Here is a 24,944-nt window from a genome sequence, read left to right as displayed (position 1 = left end):
TTTTGAATCACCAGTGAGTCAATGTTGACAAAGTACATTTCAGCAAAATTTGACTTAACATTGATTTTACATTGACGCCAATGTTTGGTTCTATGTCAGTTTGCCACGTGGGGTGATTTTATTTTATTTTATTTTTATTTAGTACATACAATTTATACAATAGTATAAAAACAAGGGGTACAAGGATAACATGTGAAAGTCTGTCGACTTGTTTCCAACATGGTCCCAAGAAGAATACAATAAAACACAAAGAAAGAGTTAAGAAGATAAAATAGATACAACAAGTAGATAAAATAGACAACACAATTTTCTGAAAGAGCCTCATTACAGCATGTCATGTTCCTGTTCTTCAAGAGTGGTGGCCAAGCACCCTCTGCAACCTATTGTTGCTTGCAGATGTCGCTTCACACCCCTCTTGAAGACAGCAATAGTGGGGGAGTTTTGGATGGCCCTGGGCAGAGAGTTCCTGTACAGTGGCATTGTGGAACCTGTCAGAATGCAGTTACGTTGGGAGTCTCTGTACAGTGGCATTGTGGAACTCGTTGCTACATCACTATTGCTTGTGTGGGATCAAATTGGAGCATCGCTAGCAAGAAATCAAGAAGGGTGAATAGCTTGTGGAATGAATGTGTAACTGAGTCAAGCTGTACACTGTTTGGTTTGTGTGGGGGGTTTCAGGAAGGGACAGTAAAGCAAGCATATCTGGGACCAAAGGCATGTGTGGGACGACACCCGGGGCTCCGTCAGCCTCTGTCGGTAAGACTGGATATCTGAAACATGGTGGTAACAGTTGAATCTACATTACACTCACATTTAGTCATTTCATTTAGCTGACGCTTTTATCCAAAGCCACTCGCAAGTCAGCAGGAAGGGTACAACACTGGCAGGTAAGTGTAAGTTACATTGTTCATCAAACAGTGGCAAAAAATAAAGCGCTCCTCATAGGCAAAATTCTGCACATAATTATTTCTATTATGTGTTTTACTGTACTGTGCAGTTTACCTCTCTCTCTCTCTTTCTCTCTCTCTCTCTCTCTCTCTCTCTCTCTCTCTCTCTCTCTCTCTCTCTCTCTCTCTCTCTCTCTCTCTCTCTCTCTCTCTCTCTCTCTCTCTCTCTCTCTCTCTCTCTCTCTCTCTCTCTCTCTCTCTCTCTCTCTCTCTCTCTCTCTCTCTTTGGTTGGAGATAGAGAAATTATTTTATAACAGGGGTTAAAACATAGCCTCTTTGGTGGAGATAGAGAAATTATTTCATAACGGGTTAAAACATAGCCTCTTTGGTGGAGATAGAGAAATGATTTTATAACAGAAAATTATTGACCGTTTTTGTAGCCAATGAAATTCTGAAGCTAGTTCTAATTCTGAAGTACCTTACACGAGGGCTGATTCCTATGGTAAGGGGACAGAAGGAGATGGGGAAGTTGTTTGTTGGAGGATTTTTCACTCGCCTGTCCATGTTGCGGGTCCGCCATTTAGTGAATTATTACCGATACAAGCATTACAAAAACATCTGTAAAACACAAATTCTACATTGGATTGTTATAAACTTTGGACCTGTAAGACTTCAGGCTATGGAACCGTTATGTTTGCCAGCCCCAAGCTTTTAGCTGGACCTCTTTTGCAGGCATCTGTTTGCAAGTAAACAAAGACGTGACTAAACAAAACTTTTATTTCAGTGTGTTCAAACCACTGTAACTCTATTGCATTAGCACGCAGAGTGATTCTTCCTGTTGTGAAAGAAAGTTCAGAATGTTTCCTTTCAAAAGAGACCAGACTCATGCATGTGCTTTAAGTGGTTCAAGAATAAATCGCAAATTACTTTGGGTATGCAATGCCATATTTTCAGAAAGTTCGCCTAAAAGTGCATACCCAAGTAAATGGAAGATTGCTCCACTTCTACCAGGTTAATTTGCATGTTATTGGTATCTAGGGACATCTATCCTTTGGCAGTCCAACCAACCCGCACACCAGTGGAGGCTGCTGACCAAATTTTTTGGTGAAGCACAAATTATTATATTATATATTAAATTATATTTTTTAAACATCCCCAACGCTGCAACACCCCCATTTCTCCCAGGTGTCAGGCTCCTCATTCGCTTCCATTCATTTTGGGGGCCATGTTTAAATATCATCCTTCTGAAGTATAAACAAACTATACTGCTGTGACGATTTCAATAAAACAGACCTTTCTGAGTCAATGGTATGCAGTGGCGTTGCGCAAAATGTCGGGGCCCCCCCGCAGGGCAGACCACTCCCCTAAATCAAACCAAGCAGACCATGGCTCGGCGGCCCGATCAAACCAAGCAGACCATGGCTCGGCGGCCCGATCAAACCAAGCAGACCATGTACAGTATACAGTGGCTAATATACTATCAATACTACTATTGAATATACATACACTATTCATTTCATTTACACTATACATTTCATCAAACCAGCATGTCATGTCTCCTTTAACTGAGTGAAAAGAGGGAGAACTACATTGACCAGATTGCCTGGCAATGTTTACTTCCTCCTCCACAGAGGCACTAGATCTGAGCCACAAGCTAGCGGAAAACATTCATTCATTTAGGCAGCACCACTAACACAGTGCACATGCAAATATTATCTGCAGGCTGCATTAGCAGCCAGCAGCCAACGTGATACATTACATTGTGTTTATATGTGACATAGCCAAGTTAACAACGTTCCAATCCCTTAAGTCTCTAAACAATTCGGCTAGCTAACGTTAGCAAAGAACGCTAGCCTAGCCACAAGCTAGCGGCAACATTCATTCATTTACACTAACACAGTGCACATGCAAATATTATCTGCAGGCTGCATTAGCAGCCAGCAGCCAACGTGATACATTACATTGTGTTTATATGTGACATAGCCAAGTTAACAACGTTTCATTCAATCCCTTAACACTTTCAGCGCCACGCCTGGTTTTCCGTTTTACCGCTTGAATGCCACCATCGGCGCCAATGTTAACGTTAATATCGCCTAATCTATGTTTTAAATTATGGCTATGTGTCTAATCTGCCCATCGCATTATCAAAGACTATTTTCCAGTCAGTGCTGTGAAGGCAGATTGTTTTTTTATCGCGTCGTTGCCGTTTCAGAGCAGTTAGAAAAGCCCCCGTTTTGATATAAAAAACAGCTCATTCTGGAGCATTCTATGAAAATCGTCTTTTAGTGGAATATTCCACAACGTTGATATTCGTCTGCCTTTTTATGAATCGTTTTCAAATAAACGCTAGATGATCAATATTATACGTGCACGCACGCACATTACGGCCGCGCACTGATAATCGCTCCGTTGATTTCCTCACAGACTTTTACAGTGAAACCGAAAGAAGACATTTCACAAAACAGCTTATAACTTCATCAAACTTACTCTGATTATCCTACCACTGATAACATAGAGTCCTTACCTGACATCAGATGGTATCCAACTGGTATATTCCAATTCCTGATCACCATTCGAAAAAATCGATACGTGTATGGATCCAACGCGATACAGTAGAACTCCATGATCCGCGGGGCTCTGAGGCTCCAGAATGAACTCTAGTAATCCCGGCTGGATCAGTGAACTGGAAAATGTGGAGTACCGGATTTTTTTCCCCATTCATTTTCATTGAGTCCATTCCAAAATCACTTATGTCATCTGGGAGACGACAGGGGGCGCTTTTTTCCACAGTGATCGCCGGCGCCCCTCGGATATACTCGGGTAGGCTCGGGTGATGCAATAATTTTTCAGATCGCAAAAAAATAATAATAATAATAATTCCGAGAAATCTCGTGAGTGGCATGCAACCACATAAAAAAAAAACGAGAAATCTTGTGAGTGGCACTCAAAGTGTTAATCAAGTCTAAACAATTCGGCTAGCTAACATTAGCCATTAGCAAAGAACATTAGCCTAGCCACAAGCTAGCGGCAACATTAATTCATTTACACTAACACAGTGCACATGCAAATATTATCTGCAGGCTGCATTAGCAGCCAACGTGATACATTACATTGTGTTTATGTGTGACATAGCCAAGTTAACAACATTGTTCTCTAAACAGTTAGCTAACGTTAGCATCCAGGCTAATCAGGCTTTCGTTTTACAAACACTACAACTTACTTTTTTCTGATCCAGGTGCATAAGTCCACTTCTTCATGTTGCTCAGTTGCTGGTTTATACTTCGGTCCTAATGTTGGCGCAAAGTTTAATTTAGCCTACTGTGTGTTGTTACAGCTGTACTGTAAACTACTAGCTACAAGTTAGCTTGCCTTCACTGTCCAAGATGGCACGTCCACGTCAACTACAACTACACTAGTCTTCAACTGAGATGAAAAATATATATATATATTGTTGTGGCTGATGGTTGTTTAACACAGCAGGAGACGATATTTCCAATTTTAACAAGTAGGTAATTTATTTAAGAAAAGAAGTTTTAACAGCAAAAACTATGGATCAGTAGACGGTCACCACAGTTGAAGGAAAACACTCTGACCCCCCAACCCCCCGTTCCCCCAGATAATACCTTCCCAGCCCTGCCCCGACATGACAGATATGATGACGTAACATATTATATCAGATATGACATGACGTACATTAAGATGACACATAGATTTAACATAGAAGAGAGAATAAAAACAGAAGATAAGTCTAAAGGTTTATCGTCCTGAGACAAAGCTGGAGTCAAGATTAAAAAAGAAAAGAACAAGATGTGATTTACTTGAAATGTCTATCTGTCCTATACTTGAGGTTGTTTTAAGAACATCAGCCAGACTGTCGCCCTAGTGTCTTTGAGCCCTGCTAGTTGACCTATATTAAACTAGTCAAGACTAACCCCTTTCCTACCTCCACCCCCGTATACACATTTTCCACAACATTCCCCCATTTGGGGCTATCCCTAGTCCCACCCAAATCATATAACCAAGAAAATGTGAACGTCTAACTAAACGAGAAACCACAATTATATAATAAAAGTTTAAATGCCTAATCTAAACCAGAAACCTAGCCATATAATAAATTTTATAAATGTCTAACTAAACAAGAAACCTTACTTCATTCACTGGACCCCTAACGGACCAACAAAGGCTGACTACCGTTCTTACCAAAACACAAAACCGTTCCAAACAAGAGTAATAATAAAACATCAACAAAATACCCCAATTTATAATCCTAACCTGACAGACAAATCCCCCCAACCTCCACCGCTTACCAAATGAGCCACAGTTCCGGCCGGAAACCGCGACTCTCATCAGGGAAAGGAGAAGTTGACCGTCAGAACTAAACATAGAACATCCCTCCCAAAAAAAAAATGACATTGTCTCTTCCATAACATTGAGTCCTAGTGTCCATCGCTCAGCCCCCCTTCCATGCCCACGCCATAGTCTCCTCACCGTATTGCCAAAAGTCACATTTTGCCAATACAGCAACCACCACGCCACACCTCCAGTCCCCGTAGAAGCATGTCCCCATGCCTGGACGGGAGGCGCTGGTCCCGACCTCACCACGTGTCCCCCCATCTTCGACGGGAGGTGCCCATCTTGCCCACTGCGTTAGCCCCCCCCTTTGCCCCTCCAGTCCCCAGAACCGATCCCCAGACCACTTCTTCTCAATGCTTCCTCAGGCTCAGAACCGACACTCCGTACCATTCCATACCGATGCCCCTTCCCATTCCGGTTTGACCAGGACCATGAGTAAAATAAACAAAAATAATAAAAAATAAACCATCACTCAGACCATCCCCCGTCACTCTTAAAGGAAAGAACCAATACAAAATGTCTCCAAAAAACCTTTACATGTTTTTTTTTTTTTTTTTTTTTTTTGAAGTAAAAGGGATAAAACAAACAAAACTGAACCAAACAGAAAGAAAATGTCCCTTCCTCACCATACGCCTAGTTAAAGGAATAAAACAAACAAAACTGAACCAACAAAAAGAAAATGTCCTTTCCTCACCATACGCCTAGTTAAAGGAATAAAACAAACAAACTGAACCAACAAAAAGAAAATGTCCCTTCCTCACCATACGCCTAGTTAAAGGAATAAAACAAACAAAACTGAACCAACAAAAAGAAAATGTCCCTACCTCACCATACCCCTAATCCTCTATCCCCTCGTCTCCCTCTAAGGCAGCATAAAGCTGAGGGCATGGCCCGATTTGTGGCTCAATCTCTTTCTGTCCCACCATCAGCATTCGGCTCGTTACGTGTGAAGTTACCAGCCTACCCAAGAGAGGCATACCACAACAGAAAAGGAGAACCAATATCAACCCTGCCACCCCAATGGATATCCCCGTCTGCATCACTATGCTTCCCCACTGTCCCAATCTTTCCAACACCCCACTCCCCCACCATTCCTCATTCCGGCCAGAATTCCCCCTCAACTCCTCCCTCAAATCCTTCAGCTTAGCCATGGCCTCGGAGAACTTTCCCCCTGGCCCCACATTCGTCGGAATGAATGTGCAGCAGTACTGTCCAAACATGGAACAGACTCCACCCTTCTCCGCCATTAACCAGTTCAGAGCCTGTCTATTCTGCCACGCCACCGTACTGGTCGCGTGCATCTGGTCCCCCATTGCATCCAACGCCTCCTCGGTGTAGTTGAGATACCGCTGCTGATTGTAAAACAAATAGTTGATCCACCCGGTGTTCTTATTGACCGATATCCATGGCAGAATAGACTCAAACCCTGCCGCAATCTCATTCTTAGCCATGAACTCGGCTGGAATGCCCCTTGGCTGTCCTATGCTGTCCAGATACACCCTTGGGTCTGCCTTGTAGCTACGCTTCGTTCGAGAGATAGGAGACTCAGAAGGTCCTTCCGTCACTGATAATGGTAGGACCACCATTGGCATGATCGCCTGAACCCGGGCACATCTACCTGACCAATCTAAAGGAAGTGTATTCCTCAACCTCCTACCGCCGCAGAGCCAGTATTGGTCCGCCAGTGCCATATCCTGGACATGAAAAGGGCAAGCTACAGGCCGTGGGTTGGTATCCACTCCCTTTAACACGACCCCGTGTCCACACTTTCCTTCTTTCGTGCAGTTAGTCGTGATGCTCCAAATAGTAGTGCACCGCCCCTCTGCCACCTCCCCTACGTCCCGGGTCCCCTCCTTTTGCAAGCACTCGAAATCCTTGGTCAGCCATAGTTTGACACCTCTGGGTATTGGCAACCCCGTCGCTACCCCCTGCACACGTACATCCAATTTCCTACAACGTTCCCGCATAGTGACATCCTTGAAATCCGTGACGTTTCCTGCCGCCTTAAAACGACTAGAGCCGAGAAACCCCAAACACTCTGCCTCGCACCAAGGGCGACTATTATGGGGCCCCTCCCATGCCTCTGCGTCCCTGTCACACTGAGCCCAACTGAACTTCGTGCCCTTCACCAGCAGCCTATCCGGACGTGCCTTGGAGCAGACATAACAATCCTCTATCTGATTCTGCACGCTCATGTACTGGACCCACTTAAACCACTCATTCCCTAAAGCCGCCCTATACATCGGGTCAGCCTCCGGGTCTTCCTCGTCATAGTCATAGTCGCCCCCATCTTGTTCCCCGGAAGGAAGCAAACCCCTCAACCTGGCCCAGAGTGAGCCCACTGAGTCCCTCAACGTTCCGGCTGTCCTCTGGAACATATCCTGTCCCCCCACCTCTTCCGACTCAGCGTCCTTGACCTCCCTTTTTCCCCTCACCCCTGTCCCCTGTGCCTGGTTCGGGACAGGCTCAACCCTCCTATCTACCCCCACAACCCGATCCTCGTTAGTATAATGGTAAGTATCCCCGCCTGTAACGGGGGAATGGTCAAAATCAAAAACATGCCCTGGCGGTCCTCCGGGAAACACCCCTTTTGGTTGTAGTCTTATCTTCTCCCCCCCTTCCTCGATGGGGGGCAGAGGGGGCGCCTGATTCTGAGCCTGGTCATGAAAGCCTGCCGGTACTTGAGCCTGAGCGGGACCCCGTGGGACTCCTACCCACTCAAACCCGTCATCCTCAAGGACGGGTCGACCGTGACGGTTCTCAATGACGTCGTTGCGCCCGGCCGACCGTCCGCACACTGCTGCCAACATCTGCGGGAGCATCAGCAGGCACTGCACCTTCCAGTTGCCGTCTCGGGCCCTCCATGTCGGGTTCTGCATAACTGCGATCGATTGTATCCCCCAAGAGATCGCCGCTGGCCTTTATGCAGTGATTGAAGTGGAACCAGGTCGTTGATCCTTTGACTTGGACTGCCGTTCCAGTCGATCGGATCACCTCGTACGGGCCCTCTCTCCGGGGTGATGACCACTTTCTCTTGTGGACCTTTACGAAGACCAGATCCCCAGGGATCAGCCTCGGTTTGGTGGCTTCCTTCTCCGCCTCCTTCACCCCCTTTTTCTCCTTTCTCTGCTCCTGTCGAAACACAGCTTCATGTATTTTAGTCACTTGCTGAAGATATTTTTCAGATCTTGCTCAAAAATATCTAATGCCGGGCCCCTAGCCAGGTGTCTAAATGGCGGTGCTGGCATGCTGCGGCCTGTAAGCATTTCATGCGGTGTTAGCTGTGTTTGGCGGTTTACGCTGCTTCTAATAGCCATCAGAGCAAGTGGCAAAGCATCAATCCAGTTAAGCTTAGTTTGCATACAGATTTTCAACAGTTTGTTTTTAATGACCAGATTGGCCCTTTCCACCTTTCCCTGCGACCCGGGACTATAGACACAGGAAAGGCGCTGTTTTATACTTAATTTCTGCATCAGCCCTTTAACCACCTTGTCGATGAACTCGCGGCCATTATCGCTTTGTAATATCGTGGGAATTCCAAATCTCGGAATGACCTCGCGACACAGGAACTTGATCACTGTGTCCGCGTTCTTGTGTTTAGATGGAATGGCCTCAATCCAGCGACTAAAGCAGTCTTCTACTACCAGGAGGTATCGTTTGCCCTGCACTGGCGTTATCATATCCGTGTAGTCCATAATCAGATGTCTGAATGGTCCCTCAGGGAGGGGTGTGTAAGCCGCCACTGTCGGTACTCCTTTGCGCACATTGCCCTGTAAGCATGTTAAACACCTGGCTAGTGTAACGTCAATTTGTGCCTGAAGCTTTGGGGACCAAAATCCCATTTTCGTGATTCGTTTCAGGGTCTCTGCTCTTCCACAGTGATCAACACCATGAGCCTCAGGTATCACCAAGGACAGAAGATCGATGGAGGCGACTATCAAACCGTTATGACTCCTCCACAGACCATCTGCCCCCCTTACAGCCCCCCTCTCCGTCCACGACTGTTTCTCGGCCTGCGTGGCTGAGTCCTGAAGATCACTCAAATTATCCTCAGTTACCTCAGTCGTCAGTTCGGCCGCAAACATCAGAACAGCCGTGGACGGCACCGCAGCCGCCGCCTTCGCGGCCTCGTCCGCCGCGTTGTTTCCCGTCGTCACAAAAGACAGGTCTTTTCTGTGTGCCTGGCACTTTACGATAGCAATGCTTTTGGGCAACTTTACAGCCTGAATAAGCGCCACAACCTGCTTGTGGTGAAGGATCGGTGAGCCGTCCGATTTCTTAAAGCCTCTTGCCTTCCAAATGGCCGCGAATAGGTGGCATACGCCATGCGCATAAGCAGAGTCTGTAAAGATGTTAACCGTGCGATCTTTAGCTATTATGCATGCTTCTGTTAGTGCTATTAGTTCTGCAAGCTGGGCCGAACATGGTTGCATGCATTGTCCGGCCTTTCTTGTTAGTGTTTCTCCGTTAGGTTTGCACTGTACGACGGCGTATCCTGACCTTAAATTTTCCCCCTCCCGATAGCAGGACCCATCCACAAAAAGTGAGAGTTCTGCTATCGCGAGCGGGTCGACTCCCAAATCAGGACGGAGTTTCACGAAAGCCTGTACCTCCACCTCGCACTCATGCGGTTGACCCTCGCTCGGGAGTGGTACCAGATCCGCCGGGTTACTGCCGTGGCATGTTTTTATCGTAACGTCCGAGTACTGCAGGAGCCTCATGTAAGCCTGTTGCCGTTGGCTGGTCAGAACAAATTTGCCTCTTTCAATCAAGTTTGCCAATTTGTGATGTGTCCAAATGCAAATGTCATATCCCATTGTCACGGCCGTTGCCTTCTCATACATCAAATGTGCTGCGGCCAGGGCCTGATAACAAGGTGGCAGACCCTGCTCTACCGGCGAAAGAGCTCTAGAGTAATATGCTATCGGTTGTTTTTTCCCACTCACCCCCTGTGTTTGAGTCAGGACAGCTGTCGCATGCTGCGCTCTATGTGAGACGAATAGGTGGAAACACTTCTCATAATCCGGCAGCGCCAGGGCAGGGGCCTGTAACAACAGACGCTTAATGTTTATGAACGCGTCCTCCCCCTCCTCGGTCCATGTCAAGGGAGCGCGAAGCTTGTCTGTACCCGCCTCTTTTATCATCATCCTCAACGGCGCTGTCACTATCGTATAGTCCTCCACCCACTCAGAGCTGTACCCAGTCATCCCTAAAAACGTCATCATCTGTCGGACCGTCAATGGCCTAGGTGCCTTGGATACAGCTTCGAGTTGCGTGGGTGAGATGTTTTTTATGCCCTTTTGAATGACGCGAGACAAGTACTCAACTTTTGGCTGGCAGTACTGCAGTTTTGAACGGGATGCCTTGTGGCCTCCCACGGCCAATCCACTCAAAACTTTGATGGAGTCCTCATGGCACTGCTGACGTGTATCCGAGCAGATTAGAATGTCATCTGCATACAGTAAAACCGTGCTGAGTAGTGTGTCGCACACTCCTTGCAAGTCTTCCTTGAGCGCCTTCGAGAAGTAATGCGGCGAGTGCGCGAACCCTTGTGGCAACCGGGTGTAAGAGTATTGTTTCCCCCTGTGGGTAAAAGCAAACAGATACTGAGACTCTTTTTCCAATGGAACACTGAAGAATGCCTGCGTGAGATCAATGACCGTATAGTACTGCGAGCTACTCGGGATGTTTGTCAGGAGGGTGTGTGGATTAGCGACTTCCGCCTCTGGTCCAGACACCACGTCGTTCACCGCCCTCAAATCGTGTACCAGTCTGTACCTAGCCCTGTCCGCCTTTAGCACTGGGTGGATAGGTGTATTACATCTGGATTTGAAAGGGACGAGCACTCCCCCCTTTAACAGTCCCTCAATCTGATGTGATATAGCTTCCTCCGACTCTGGCTTCATTGTATACTGTCTGATAAAGGGTGGTCTACAACCCTTCTTTAACCTGACCTTCACTGGCTGTGCCGACAATATTAGACCCACATCTGTGTCGTGTTTTGACCACAACCGTTCCGGGGTGCGCGCCAACATGTCCTGTTCCAGCAAAGCATCCGCCTCTGGAATAACGCAAGGGTCTCCTGGTAATCTGATTACTTGCGGTTTTGCCAAAACTGAAAAGGAAATCATTATTTTTATGAAACTCCCATCTGCGCTGTTCCAAATTAGCGGAGATTCCGTGGAGACCCACCTTTGAGTCTCGGATTCCTGTATCATTGAACCTAGATGTTCAGATTCGTAACCAGGATTTATTCTCAGAGTGATGTGTGGGGCGGCGTCTCTTAGTCTATGTTGTTCCCGTAGATACTTACTCGTGTTAACCCTCAACGCCGCGCCCTGTCTCCCTACAATTATCGTAGATGAGTTAATCTGCACCTGCTCGGGCTGTCCCTGCAACCATGCCTTGTTCCTAACTAGGTCACTATTCGTCAAATACTGTAGTGTGCAATGTGCCTCCATGTTTGTTTGTCTAGACTGAGGCAGTTGGGTTTTCAGAAATGGCTCCCAGGGGTCACAGACCCTTTGCAGCTCTGCATCTATGTTGCCCAGCCAGAACACAGTGGCCTCTTTCTCCCCCGTCCCTTGTAGCATCATTTGGTACACGTCTTGTTCAATTTGAATCCCCTCAGGCGTACATAGGATTTTACAGCCTAGTTTACACATTGCATCTCGTCCCAAGAGATTGCGCGGGGTGCTGTCCGAAATTAATACAGGTATTGTTATGGTCTTGTTGTTATACGTCATAGAGATTGGATCTGATGTGGGTATTAATTGTGTTTTTCCCGAGAATCCGACCGTCCGAACATACTGTCCAGACTGGGGTAAGTGAGCGGCGTATTTTTGCTTTATGCAGGAAAAACCTGCTCCAGTGTCTGCCATCATCTCTGTTAATTTGCCCTCCACTAGGACCTGCAGAATAGGTTCTTGCTCAGCTCCCTTGGAAACCACAATCATTTGATTTCCCCCCGTCGCATTCTCTGGGCACCCCTAGTGATTACCCCCCTGGTTTCGGGGCCCTCCTGTCTCCCCCTGGTCGTGGGGCCCTTGTGACTCCCCCTGGCGCACGGGTCTTCCATACTCCGAGCCGGGACGGTATGGTTGCCTACATCTCATTTCCCTGTGTCCCTGCATGCCGCAGTTCCAACAGTGGAAACGGGGAAACTGTTGTTCGTTCCCCGGTCCCTGTGTAAACCGTGGGCCTGATTGCCCATTCCCTGCCTGCCGCCTGGACGCCTGGTTCTGTGAACTATAGCCATAGCTTCTCACTACCTGAGGTGCAGGCGGGGGTCCCTGGTCCTGCATGGGTGGAGAGGTAGCAGATGACACCATTACTGCCTGCAGCCTCCTTTGGGGCTGCAGTTGTTGCTGAGTTAACTTCCTTGCGTCATTTCTATCCTGATCCCTGACTTTCTGCTCCTGAGCCCTTTGCTTCTCCACACTATGTGTTACATGTGCACAGAACAAAGGATAAGTCATGTCCATTAACCCCACCACGTCTTCCAGTCTATTCTTAACCACCTCTGGAAGCCCTCTCATCACACTTTCTCTAAACATCGCTCTCTGCAACGGGTCAATTTCTGGGTTGTGTCCTAGCTCACCTCTCCACTCCTTCAGTACTTTGTTCACATAGGCGCCAGGCCCTTCCGTCTCCATTATGGGGTTGCCTGCCAGTTTTGCCGGATTAATACGTGATGGATATTGATTCCTGAGTTTGTACCACAACGCCGCTCTATGCGCGTTGAATATGTCTCCATCATGGGCCTGCGTGTCGCATGCCACTCGCATCGATGTATCACCCATGATGTCCCGGCAGGCACCAACTCCTAGCAAACGCGTCAACAGGGATTTGACGTCACCCACTGCTAGCAGAAAAGATGACGTATTTTCCTCAAACTGCGTGATCCACCTGGAGGCTCCTTCTGAAAGGTCCGGTAGTCTTACTATTAAACCATCGATGTCTAGAGGTGACCATGGCATGTGAAAGATATCGTTCCCCTTTATTAGCAGGGGAAACTGGCCTGTGCTTGTCACACTTCCCACGAATGTAGGGGCGAAAGTCAGGGTTCCTGTAATGTTTCCTTTCTCCTGTCCTGGTTTCGTGTCATTCTCATCTTCCTCCTCAGTCAACAGTTTAGTGTGGCCACACGCTCCGTGTTTCTCTGATGTCTGCTGTGCCACACTCTGACGGGGCTCTTCCTCTATCTTCCTCCCGACTCCCTCCCTCTGCCTGCCCAGGTTCTCTACCTCCTCTTCCTCTGCAGTATACAACTTCCGACGTACTGTCTCGCCATATGCCGCCAGGGCTTTCGGATAGAGATCCTGCGGGGTCAGTTTGGGGGGGGTATCTCGCCTAAGGGAGGTCTCTGATCTAGCGGAGGTTTCTGACCTAGCGGGGGTTTCTGACCTAGCGGGGGTCCCTAATTCCGTCTCCTCATATTCTCCTCTTATTGTCACAGTGCCCACCGGCAATTGCGTGACATAAGGTGGGGATGTTGGTTTCCCTATATCCGTCTCTCTCTGATTTAGCGCTAAAGCTTCCTGCCTGTATGCTCTCCCCTTCTGGGCGTAGAGCTTCATTACCCCCAACTCTTCTGTCCTCTTTTTCAACCTCTTTTTGCTGTTGTCGCCTGGCTTGTGGTTACGAATCATTACATTCATCTCTTCGCATACGTCGAGATCAAAAGTACCTCCGGAAGGCCATTTTGTGTCCCCGGCCTTTGTACGCCTCTGCCAACGGACACCTACCTTGAGAATTATATTTTTTAGGAGCGGGTTCCGATCTAACAGTATGTCTTCTGCTGTATGCATCGTTGTTTAGTGTGTGTGTGTGTTTATTGTGTTGTGTGTGTGTGTGTGTGGTTGTACCGCAGCCAGGACACGGTTCACCTGGTTCTACTACTCTACAGCAATGCTACAGCCAGGACACAGTTAACCTGGTTCTACAATGCTACTACAGCCAGGACACAGTTAACCTGGTTCTACTACTACTACTACAGCCAGGACACAGTTAACCTGGTTCTACTACTACAGCCAGGACACAGTTAACCTGGTTCTACTACAGCCAGGACACAGTTAACCTGGTTCTACAATGCGGTGTGTGTGTCTGTGTGTGACTGTGTGTGTGTGCGTCTGTTTGTGTCTGTGTGTGACTGTGTGTGTGTGTGACTGTGTGTGTGTGTGTGTGTGTGTGTATGTGTGTATGTCGGTGTGTGTGTGTGTGTCTGTGTGTGTGTGTGTGTGTGCGTCTGTTTGTGTCTGTGTGTGACTGTGTGTGTGTGTGTGTGACTGTGTGTGACTGTGTGTGTGTGTGTGTGACTGTGTGTGTGTGCTGTGTATGTGTGTGTGTCGGTGTGTGTGTGTGTGTCTGTGTGTGTGTGTGTGTGTGTGTGTCTGACTGTGTGTGTGTGTGTGTGACTGTGTGTGTGTGTGTGTGTGTCTGTGTGTGTGTGTCTGTGTGTGGTAAGTGTGTGTGTATGTCTGTAATCAGCAGGTTTAACTCCACCCGCCTGCCTCACAACCCGCTGTCTACCGGGACACAGGAATGTGTGTGTGTGTGTGTGTCGGTTTGATTGATTGATTGAAAAGTTTATTAACAGATTGCAGAATGGGTACAGTACAGTACAGCTCAATACATACAATTGTTAAGGGGATGCAGACCAGAGAAAGACTTTCGACTTGTTTACATCAGGGTCCCCCATTTTCAATTCATCATAACATATATGACATACATGACATACAGATAGACAGTACTGCTACATCTATACATTTATGACATATCAGATTTGCAAATACAGTACTGTTTGTGATACAAAAGTGTCCAGAAAAGGAGTGTATATACATTTGGCATAGAAACTGTACATTGGAGGAGGTTGGTTGGGTGGGGTGGGGTTGGGTGGGTTGGGTGAGGGCTGTACATTGGAGGTGGGGGGGGGGGGGGGGGTTGGGAAGGGGACACACACACATTTTACACTGTACATTGGAATATTGACAAAGCCTTACTTGGTCATTTACTGTACAACTAGGTTAGGACATTTGTAGGGGCCAGTTTCGAATTGCAGTCTCACGTAGGTGTTTTTTGAGAGTGTTTTTGAAGGTGGGTAGTGATTCACATTCCTTTACAGCTTTAGGCAGGGCGTTCCACATTGATGTGGCATAATTGCGAAACGTGTTTAGTCCCTTGTTTGATCCGAATCTGGGTTTTACATGATTTGTGGAGCTCCCTCTGGTGTTGTGATCGTGGTATTCACTGACCTTTGGGAAGTATTTTGACATGTACATGGGTACCTTGGTCGCGTAGTGTATCTTGTAGACCAGGCCCATTGCAAGTTGCTGTACTCTGTCGTCTACTCTAAGCCATCCTAGGTTGTCAAAGTGGGCAGGGGTGAGGTGGGTTCTAGGAGTCAGGTCAAGTAGTAGTCTGACTAGCTTGTTTTGAGATGTTTGTAATTTGTTTTTTAGTGCCTTTGAGGTGCTTTGGTACCATGAGGTGCAAGCATAGTCGTAGTACCCTTGAATGAGTGCTCCTGCTAGAGTCTTCAGGGTATTCTTGTTTACCAGAGAGGAGATCCGGTACAAGAATCGCGTTCGTTGGTTGACTTTTTTTATTACATTGGATGCCATTTTGTCACAGGAAAGATTAGCCTCTAGGATGGAACCCAGGTAGGTAATTTCATCTTTCCTTGTGATAATATTGTCACCCACTGTAACCGAGAAGCCGTCGGTCTTGCTGAGTTTGTTATTTGAACCGAAGAGAATGGACTCTGTTTTGCCCATGTGTAATGATAGTTTGTTGTCGGCGAGCCATATGCAGATTTTGCCTAGTTCCGAGCTGAGGGCTTTTTCAACCTGTAACTTGTTCTTGTCAGAGACCAGCAGGGCTGAGTCGTCCGCAAACAGGAACAAGTTGCAGTCACAAGCTGACGACATGTCATTTGCATAAATTAGGAATAGTAGTGGTCCTAGTATGCTTCCTTGTGGAACACCACAGCTCACTGTGAGGGGGGGGGATAGTGTACCGTTTACTTCCACCATCTGTTCCCTCCCCTCCAGGTAGGATTGTATCCAGCTCACTGATAAACTATCAAAACCAATTGCTTTTAGCTTGTCAATCAGAATGGTGTGATTGACAGTGTCGAAGGCCTTTTGTAGGTCCAGCATGACCATGCCGCAGTATTTGCCCGCGTCCACCTCTTGTTTGATGTGGTCGTTCAAGTAGAGAAGGCATGTGTCAGTGGAGTGGGATGTTCTGAAGCCAGATTGGAATTCGTAGATTAGATTTTTTTCCGCGAGGTAATTTTCGATCTGTTCGTATACTATTTTTTCCATGACTTTCGAGATGGATGTAAGGATAGAAACAGGGCGGTAGTTACCCGGGTCTAATTTGCTGCCCTTTTTGTGCAGGGGTGTTACTCTCGCAATTTTGAAGTCCTTGGGGACGTGTCCCTGTTTTATGGAGAGGTTTATTATGTGTGTGATGACTGGGGTGATGGCTGCTGCTGAGTCTCTGAGGAATTTGGAGGGGATGTTGTCATGGCCAGTGGCCTTGTTTGGTTGGAGGGCGCTCAGTTTTTTGAGTACCTCATCTGTAGTTACTATTTCCAGTTTGAAGTCGTCTTTGTGGACGCCTAGGTTCTTGTAGTATGCTACTATGTGTTCTACCCCATACTGCCCTGAGTGGGAGGGTAGTTTGTTTACCAGTGTTGTGGCTATGTTTGTGAAGAAAGTGTTTAAGTAATTGGCTACATCCAGCTTGTCTGTGATGAGCGTGTTGTCCGTCTTTATGTTTATGTTTGAGAACCTGGTTTTGAGTTTTTTACTGCAGCCTAGTTGATTGTTGAGTAATTTCCAAAGTTCACGTGGTTTATTTTTGTTTTCCTCGGTTTTGTCATTGATGAAATTTTTTTTAGCAGTTTTGATCATGGAGTTTACGTCATTTCTTAGTCTGTTTCTTTCTAGTTTGAGTTCAGTCACGTGGTCTTGGAGTTCACTGCTCGTGCTTTTGGTAAGCTTTGACTGACTTTTACGAAACTCAGAGCATTTTTTGTCTCTGGCTTTCATAGCGGTCAGTATTTCAGTGTGCATCCATGGCTCAGCGCGATTTTTTACCCTGGTGGTTCTTAGGGGGGCCATGTTGTTTAGTATTGATGAAAATTTGGTTTTGAAGCCAAGCCAAGTTTCTTCAACCAGTGTACCATTGAGTTCATCTGACCAGTCCAGACTCTCCAGTTCAAGGTTAAAGGCCTCGCTAGAGTAGGTTTTGAGGTCTCTAGATGTGACTGTTTTGTGACAGCCAGCCTTTAGTTTTAGCTTTTTGCGGGTACAGAATATCATATAATGATCACTTAACCCGCATGCTATAACCCCTTTATTGGATATCTTGGACTTGTCAGAGGTCAGTATGAGGTCAATGGTAGTCTGAGTTGATTCACATATCCTTGTGGGTTGGATAGGAACACTGGCGCTGCTCTGATGGCTGCCTTTCTGATCGCTCCGACGAGACTGTGCTTTATTTTGTTAATTTTTATAGTATTAGGAGTTTTATTTGCACCAACTGTTGGTGCATTATATGTGTATGACCGTCAGTCAATCATTGACATTGGATTAAGAAAAACTTACCGTTTGGATTGCTCTCTGGATCGGATCGCTGAACAGCAGAAATGGCCCGCCGAGATCCTTTGTTATGCCGGCCATGGCCAAGACAAGAAGAAGCCGCCGCGAAGACGAGGAAAGAGAGCCGGGGTCCGGAACAGACTGAGGTCCAAACGACACAGAACCACATTGCCCAGCATATTGTTGGCCAATGTGCAATCGATAGGAAACAAATTGGACGACATCAGAGCAAGGATCCAATTCCAGAGGGACATTCGGGATTGTAACGTCCTCTGTTTCACAGAAACTTGGCTGAGTCCAGATGTCCCGAATCACGCAATAGAACCGGCAGACCATTTCTTCGTTCTCCGCAAAGACCGGACGGCAGAAGAGTCATTAAAGACGAGAGGAGGCGGCATTGCCTTCATGATAAACAAGGAGTGGTGCGATTTAGGCAACACAAAGGAACTGTCTAACCACTGCTCCCCAGACCTGGAGTTTATCACGATAAAATGTCGACCCTTCTTCCTCCCAAGAGAGTTAACGTCCATCATCCTCATTGGAGTGTACATTCCACCACACGCGAACACTGGGGTCGCACTTTCAAAACTTCACGACGAGGTAAACAAACTCCAGGCAGCTAATGTTGACGCTGCCATTTTGGTCTTGGGGGATTTCAACAGCGCGCGTCTTAAAAAGGTGCTGCCGAATTTCTATCAGCATGTGACCTGTCCCACCAGAGGCGAGAACATATTAGACCAAGTATACTCGCAATTTAAGAATGGGTACAAGTCACAGGCTCTTAGTCCATTCGGTAAAAGCGATCACGCCGCCATTTTTCTTTTGCCTAAGTACAAACAGAGTCTCAAGCGAACGCCGGTGGTCTTGCGAGAGGTTAAGCGTTGGGCCGTGACGTCAGTGGAGTCACTCCAAGCAGTGCTGGGAAGCACAGAATGGAGTGTATTCCGTGATAACACAGCCAATATTAACGAATACACCGAAACGGTGATTGACTATGTCTGTACTCAGGTAGAAGTAATAATCCCCACCACCAAAATTAATATCTACCCAAATCAAAAGCCCTGGGTAGACAAATCCGTCCGTGAGGCTCTGAAAGTGCGCACATCAGCATACAACACCGGGCTGGTGACAGGCAACATGGAAGAACACAAGATGGCAAGATACAACGTCAGGAGAGCAGTAATAGAGGCAAAACGGCGTTACAGGGATAAAGTTGAACTTCAGTTTGAACAGGCTGACTCTAGAGGCATGTGGCAGGGCCTCAGAACAATGACAGACTACAAAGGAACCCCCCTCAAACTGAACAGTGACATCTCCTTAGCAAATGATCTCAACTCCTTCTATGCGAGGTTTGAGGCTGTGAATAACAACACCAGCCTACAAACCACGGCAATGGGGGGGGGGGGGGTCTGCTGATGGAGACTCAGTGTTCAGGGTAACAGAGCATGAGGTGAGACGGATCTTTAAAAAAGTGGATATCAGGAAGGCAGCAGGACCGGACGGCATCCCCGGCCGCGTCCTAAAAGTCTGTGCCGACCAACTGGCCCCGGTATTCACTGACATCTTCAACCTGTCCTTGGAACAGGCCGTCATCCCCACCTGTCTGAAGAAGTCCACCATCATCCCTGTACCCAAAAAATCTACGCCCGCTTGCCTCAACGACTACCGCCCTGTAGCCCTCACCTCCATAGCCATGAAGTGCTTTGAGAAGCTAGTGAAGGGCTACATCTGTTCCTCCCTCCCCATCAACCTGGACCCTCTGCAATTTGCATATCGCCCCAACAGGTCCACGGAGGACGCCATAGCCCATGTGCTGCACACAGCAGCATCACATCTGGACAAGAGGCAGGGGAACTATGTGAGAATGCTGTTCATCGACTACAGCTCAGCATTCAATACCATAGTCCCCTCCAAACTCATAGCCAAGCTCAGGGACCTGGGCTTGAACTATGACCTGTGCCAGTGGGTCCTGGACTTCCTGACGGGCAGACCCCAGGTGGTAAGAGCCGGCAACTGCACCTCCTCATCCATCACGCTCAACATAGGGGCCCCCCAGGGCTGTGTTCTGAGCCCCCTCCTCTACTCCCTGTACACACATGACTGCGTAGCACAGCGGAACAACAACACCATCATCAAATTTGCTGATGACACAGTAGTGGTGGGCCTGATCTCTGCCAACGACGAAAGGGCCTACCTGGAAGAGGTAGAGAACCTGTCACAGTGGTGTCAGGAGAACTGCCTCTCCCTGAACGTCAGCAAAACAAAAGAGATGATTGTGGACTTCAGGAGGTCGGGGGTCAAGGACTACAGCCCCCTCAGCATCGACGGGGCACCAGTTGAGAGAGTGAACAGTTTCAAGTACCTCGGAGCCCACATATCCGAGGACTTGACATGGACCACACACATTGACAGTGTTGTGAAGAAGGCACGACAACGCCTCTACTTCCTCAGGCGCCTAAGGAAGTTCCAAGTCAGTCAGAAGATCCTTAGGAACTTCTACTCATGTACAATAGAGAGCATCCTGACCGGCAACATCACCTCCTGGTTTGGGAATAGCACTGCACAAGACCGTAGCAGACTACAAAGAGTGACACGTTCAGCCGAACGCACAATTAGAGGGGGGCTTCCCACCCTCCAGAACATTTACAACAAGCGGTGCAAGGGGAAGGCTAAGAGAATTATTAAGGACTCGAGCCACCCGAACAACTGCCTCTTTGAACTGCTGCCGTCAGGCAAGCGATACCGGAGTCTTATGGCGAGCACAGAAAGACTCAGAAGGAGCTTCTATCCCCAGGCCATCAGGCTGCTAAACGAAAATAATCGCTAAACGAACAATAATCACTATGCAACAACCATCAAATGCACACAGCACACACACCCACACGCACACACTCACTCAAACAAACAACACACTGCAGCACCCACTCTCCACACTTTAGATCACACAAACACACTTACACTTTATATTTATTGATAAAGGATTTGCACTACAACTCGTACACCTACTGTGAATTGTACCTAAACTGCACCTCGTCCATTTATGCCTTGCACTATATTGTATTGTATATTAGTACACTGCACAGTATTGTATATTGTATGGTAACTACGTCTACGAACATTGTACATATGTCAAAACTGAACACTGTGACCTCTTTTTTTACTTCTAATTTTTACTATGTTTTTATTTCATACTTATCTTGTCATGCACAGTCTCTGGAGCGCAACAGTAAGAAGCATTTTGTACAAAAGTATTCTGTACTTCTGTATGACAACTATTAAAGAAACTTGAACTTGGGTTGGGTGATTAGTTGGCTGAGGCCGTGCAGATCACAAAACCTATTGAAGGATTTGAAGACGGGTGCATCTTTTTGTTGCATATCCGTGTTCCAATCCCCAATAAGAATTTTTTTCCGCATCCTCAGCTCCAGCTAAGCACACATCCATAGTATCATAAAAGCCAGTTTGATCTGGCGGTCTGTATATTGTGCCGACTAGAACAGATTTTGCCCTTTCAAATAAAATTTCCACCCATACGGTTTCAATTGTCTCATGATGAAGGTCAGTACGGGTAATGAATTTGGTGTCCTTATGTATGTACATACAAACACCACCTCCATACTGGTTTCTGTCATTACGGACTATAGTATAGTTCTCTATTTCTATTTCAGGGTCTGTTACAGATGGATCAAGTTTAGTTTCAGTAAAGCATAATAAGTCTACCTTACCGCTCATAAACAGGTTTCTTATTTCGTCCAGCTTATGCTTAACGTCCAGCTTATGGTGTGTGTGTGTGTGTGTCTGTGTGTGTGTGTCTGTGTGTGGTGAGTGTGTCTGTGTGTGTCTGTGTGTCTTTGCACAGACGTGTGTGTGTATTGCATGTGTGTATTGTATGTGTGTACACAGGAATGTGTGTGTGTGTGTGTGTGTGTCGGTGTGTGTGTGTGTGTGTGTGTGTGTCCTTTGCACAGACGTGTGTGTGTATTGTATGTGTGTATTGTATGTGTGTACACAGGAATGTGTGTGTGTCTGTGTGTGACTGTGTGTGTGTGTGTCTTTGCACAGACGTGTGTGTGTATTGTATGTGTGTATTGTATGTGTGTCCACAGGAATGTGTGTGTGTGTGTGTCTGTGTGTGTGTGTGTGTGCCTGTGTGTGTGTGTGTGTGTGTGTGTCGGTGTGTGTGTGTGTTTGTGTGTGTGTGTGTGTGTGTGTGTGTATGTCTGTGTGTGTCTGTGTGCGTCTGTGTCTTTGCACAGACGTGTGTGTCGGTCTGTGTGACTGTGTGTGTCTGTGTGTCTGTGTGTGTGTGTCTGTGTGTGTCTGTGTGCCTTTGCACAGACGTGTGTGTGTATTGTATGTGTGTATTGTATGTGTGTACACAGGAATGTGTGTGTGTGTGTGTGTGTGTCGGTGTGTGTGTCTGTGTGACTGTGTGTGTGTGTGACTGTGTGTGTGTGTGTGTGTGACTGTGTTTGTGTGTGTGACTGTGTGTGTGTGTGTGTGTGTGTTCTACCACCAGGGGTCAGCAAACCCAAGAGAGAAAGAGATGTGATGAGTTTGTATGCTACACCTTGGCTTACCAACAGGGGTCAGCAAACCCAGGAGAGAGAGAGAGAGAGAGAGAGAGAGAGAGCTATCTCTCTTGGCACAACGCCCAGACTTCTTAGCTGGCTCAACGCCCAGACTTCTTAGCTGGCTCAACGCCCAGAATGAGTTATTTTCCAACTATCGCTGAAGAGTTTATTAAAAAACATGCGTTTTTAGTGTTTCGTGCATGGAACCCTTGTTACAGTTATCTTTGCGACCAATATAGTTTCTATACATGTACGAAAGAAAGAGAGAGAGAGAGAGAGAGAGAGAGAGAGAGAGAGAGAGAGAGAGAGAGAGAGAGAGAGAGAGATCAGGGGCCTGATCTCTGATCCAAACAGTTTACTTTTTTCCCAACCTGGTGCGTCCTATTGGGGTGTATAATAGCTAACTTTTTAAGCAATGTATATTTCTTTGGGGGGAGAGCAGGGGCTTGCTCTTTTCCAACCCTGTTCTTTTAAGAACAGATTACCTTTTGTCGTCTTGAAGTTCGACTTTGCCGTGGTCGTGGTGCGGTCAATCCAGGTTTTGTCTTTTCAGACAAACAGAGGAGAGAGGATAGCCACGATGTTTATTTCAAGATCACATTGCATCTCTTATAACATAGCCCAAATTGGCTCAGTCTACTGTATTTGTAACAATGTACACCGGTAGTTTAAGATATGTACTAACGATCGCAAACTGCTTCTAAATAGCCCGTCTCAACAATGCATAGATATAAGATCACAGTCTGTTCTAACAGACCAAACTGCCATGTATTTAAAGTTTACAGACAATCCATGCTGACTGATCTGCCATATGCAAGTGACAACAATGCGATGGGGGGGGGGGGGGGGGGGGGATAAATGGTGCGAGAGTGTTTGTAAAGGGTCAGAGAAAAATTTGACCAGAGAGAAAAGTTTAACCAGATAGGTCGAAAACATGCAATTAAAATTGAATAGTGGCGCACTTATAGCCTGTTAAAAGAGGATTCGCCCTAGTGTCAACACCTCACCACTCGTGTTCGTTTTAGCCGTCCATCCAGACCTCGTCACACAGCCAGCTCAACTTTTTCCTCCCGCAGAATCTCTTACGGACATTCTAATAAAAAGCAAAAATGCTCACCTGTGTTATTGTTTGTCGACACCGCCAGAATTTCTACGGGAGAGGTCCGGAGCTGGCCGTGTGAGGGGCCCGGCAGGGCGGTCTACAGGTCAAGGGTCACCAAATGTTGTGGCTGATGGTTGTTTAACACAGCAGGAGACGATATTTCCAATTTTAACAAGTAGGTAATTTATTTAAGAAAAGAAGTTTTAACAGCAAAAACCATGGATCAGTAGACGGTCACCACAGTTGAAGGAAAACACTCTGACCCCCCAACCCCCCGTTCCCCCAGATAATACCTTCCCAGCCCTGCCCCGACATGACAGATATGATGACGTAACATATTATATCAGATATGACATGACGTACATTAAGATGACACATAGATTTAACATAGAAGAGAGAATAAAAACAGAAGATAAGTCTAAAGGTTTATCGTCCTGAGACAAAGCTGGAGTCAAGATTAAAAAAGAAAAGAACAAGATGTGATTTACTTGAAATGTCTATCTGTCCTATACTTGAGGTTGTTTTAAGAACATCAGCCAGACTGTCGCCCTAGTGTCTTTGAGCCCTGCTAGTTGACCTATATTAAACTAGTCAAGACTAACCCCTTTCCTACCTCCACCCCCGTATACACATTTTCCACAACAATATCATCCAGTGCACAACAATAAGTGAACAAGTGAATAAAGATCTTAAAATATGAATGATTATATTAGGCAAATTAATGTTCTTCTTCAGGCAAAATGCACACATGAGATGATGGAACACAACTTTGACTAGAACACTGACGCCAGCCCAGCTGCAGTTCTGCATGTATTTTACCAGGCAGACTCTGATTGGATTTGCAAGGCTGCCAATCATTCAACCTCCGTGTATTGGATGTCAAGGGCTGTCAATCATTAAATCCTCCATTCAATGGCAAGAGTTTAACTGCACAGTCCGTGCTTAGATGAAGTTAATAGCCTATTTCGATTGGCTATTATTTATTATTTATTTAACAATGGGTCAACCTGTGCAGATATTCTGCACGAATAATTACTGCAGGCAATACTGCAGTGCAGGCCTGCTCAGAGCTGTCAATTTTGGCCATTTTTGAAGAAAAAAAATTCACTGGCATTTTTTACAGGAGAAAACATTTATAATAAAAAATAATAATAATAATAAAAAAAAAATATATATATATATATATATATATGTATATGTAAATGAATAATAATTATGAATTATGAGTGAATTTGTATTTCACGTGTTGTCATAGAGAAACCTCCACTGCCGCACACTATACTACCAAATATTTAAAATAAAAGGATGCAAGAGGCACCAGGGGCACAGTCAGCTAATTCTCCAGCAGCCACCCACCACAGACCTAGAGGGATGCGACCCACCACAGACCTAGAGGGATGCGACCCACCACAAACC

At 46.5% G+C, this 24,944-nt stretch overlaps 1 protein-coding gene across 1 annotated transcript in view; it reads left to right on the top strand.

Moving 5' to 3' along the window:
* ppp4r4 (protein phosphatase 4, regulatory subunit 4) overlaps window positions 1-24,944 on the top strand; it is a 115,636-nt gene that overhangs the window by 80,241 nt on the left and 10,451 nt on the right. The window contains exon 23 of the mRNA XM_084315262.1: window positions 679-756. Coding sequence (XP_084171388.1) covers window positions 679-756 — 78 coding nt within the window. The remainder of the gene's footprint in view (window positions 1-678; window positions 757-24,944) is intronic.

The sequence above is a fragment of the Notolepis coatsorum genome (assembly GCF_963971535.1).
Source record: "Notolepis coatsorum genome assembly, chromosome: 5".
NCBI classification, from domain to species: domain Eukaryota; kingdom Metazoa; phylum Chordata; class Actinopteri; order Aulopiformes; family Paralepididae; genus Notolepis; species Notolepis coatsorum.
The sequence above is the reverse complement of the archived record's forward strand: the minus strand, read 5'-3'. Positions and strand labels throughout refer to the sequence as shown.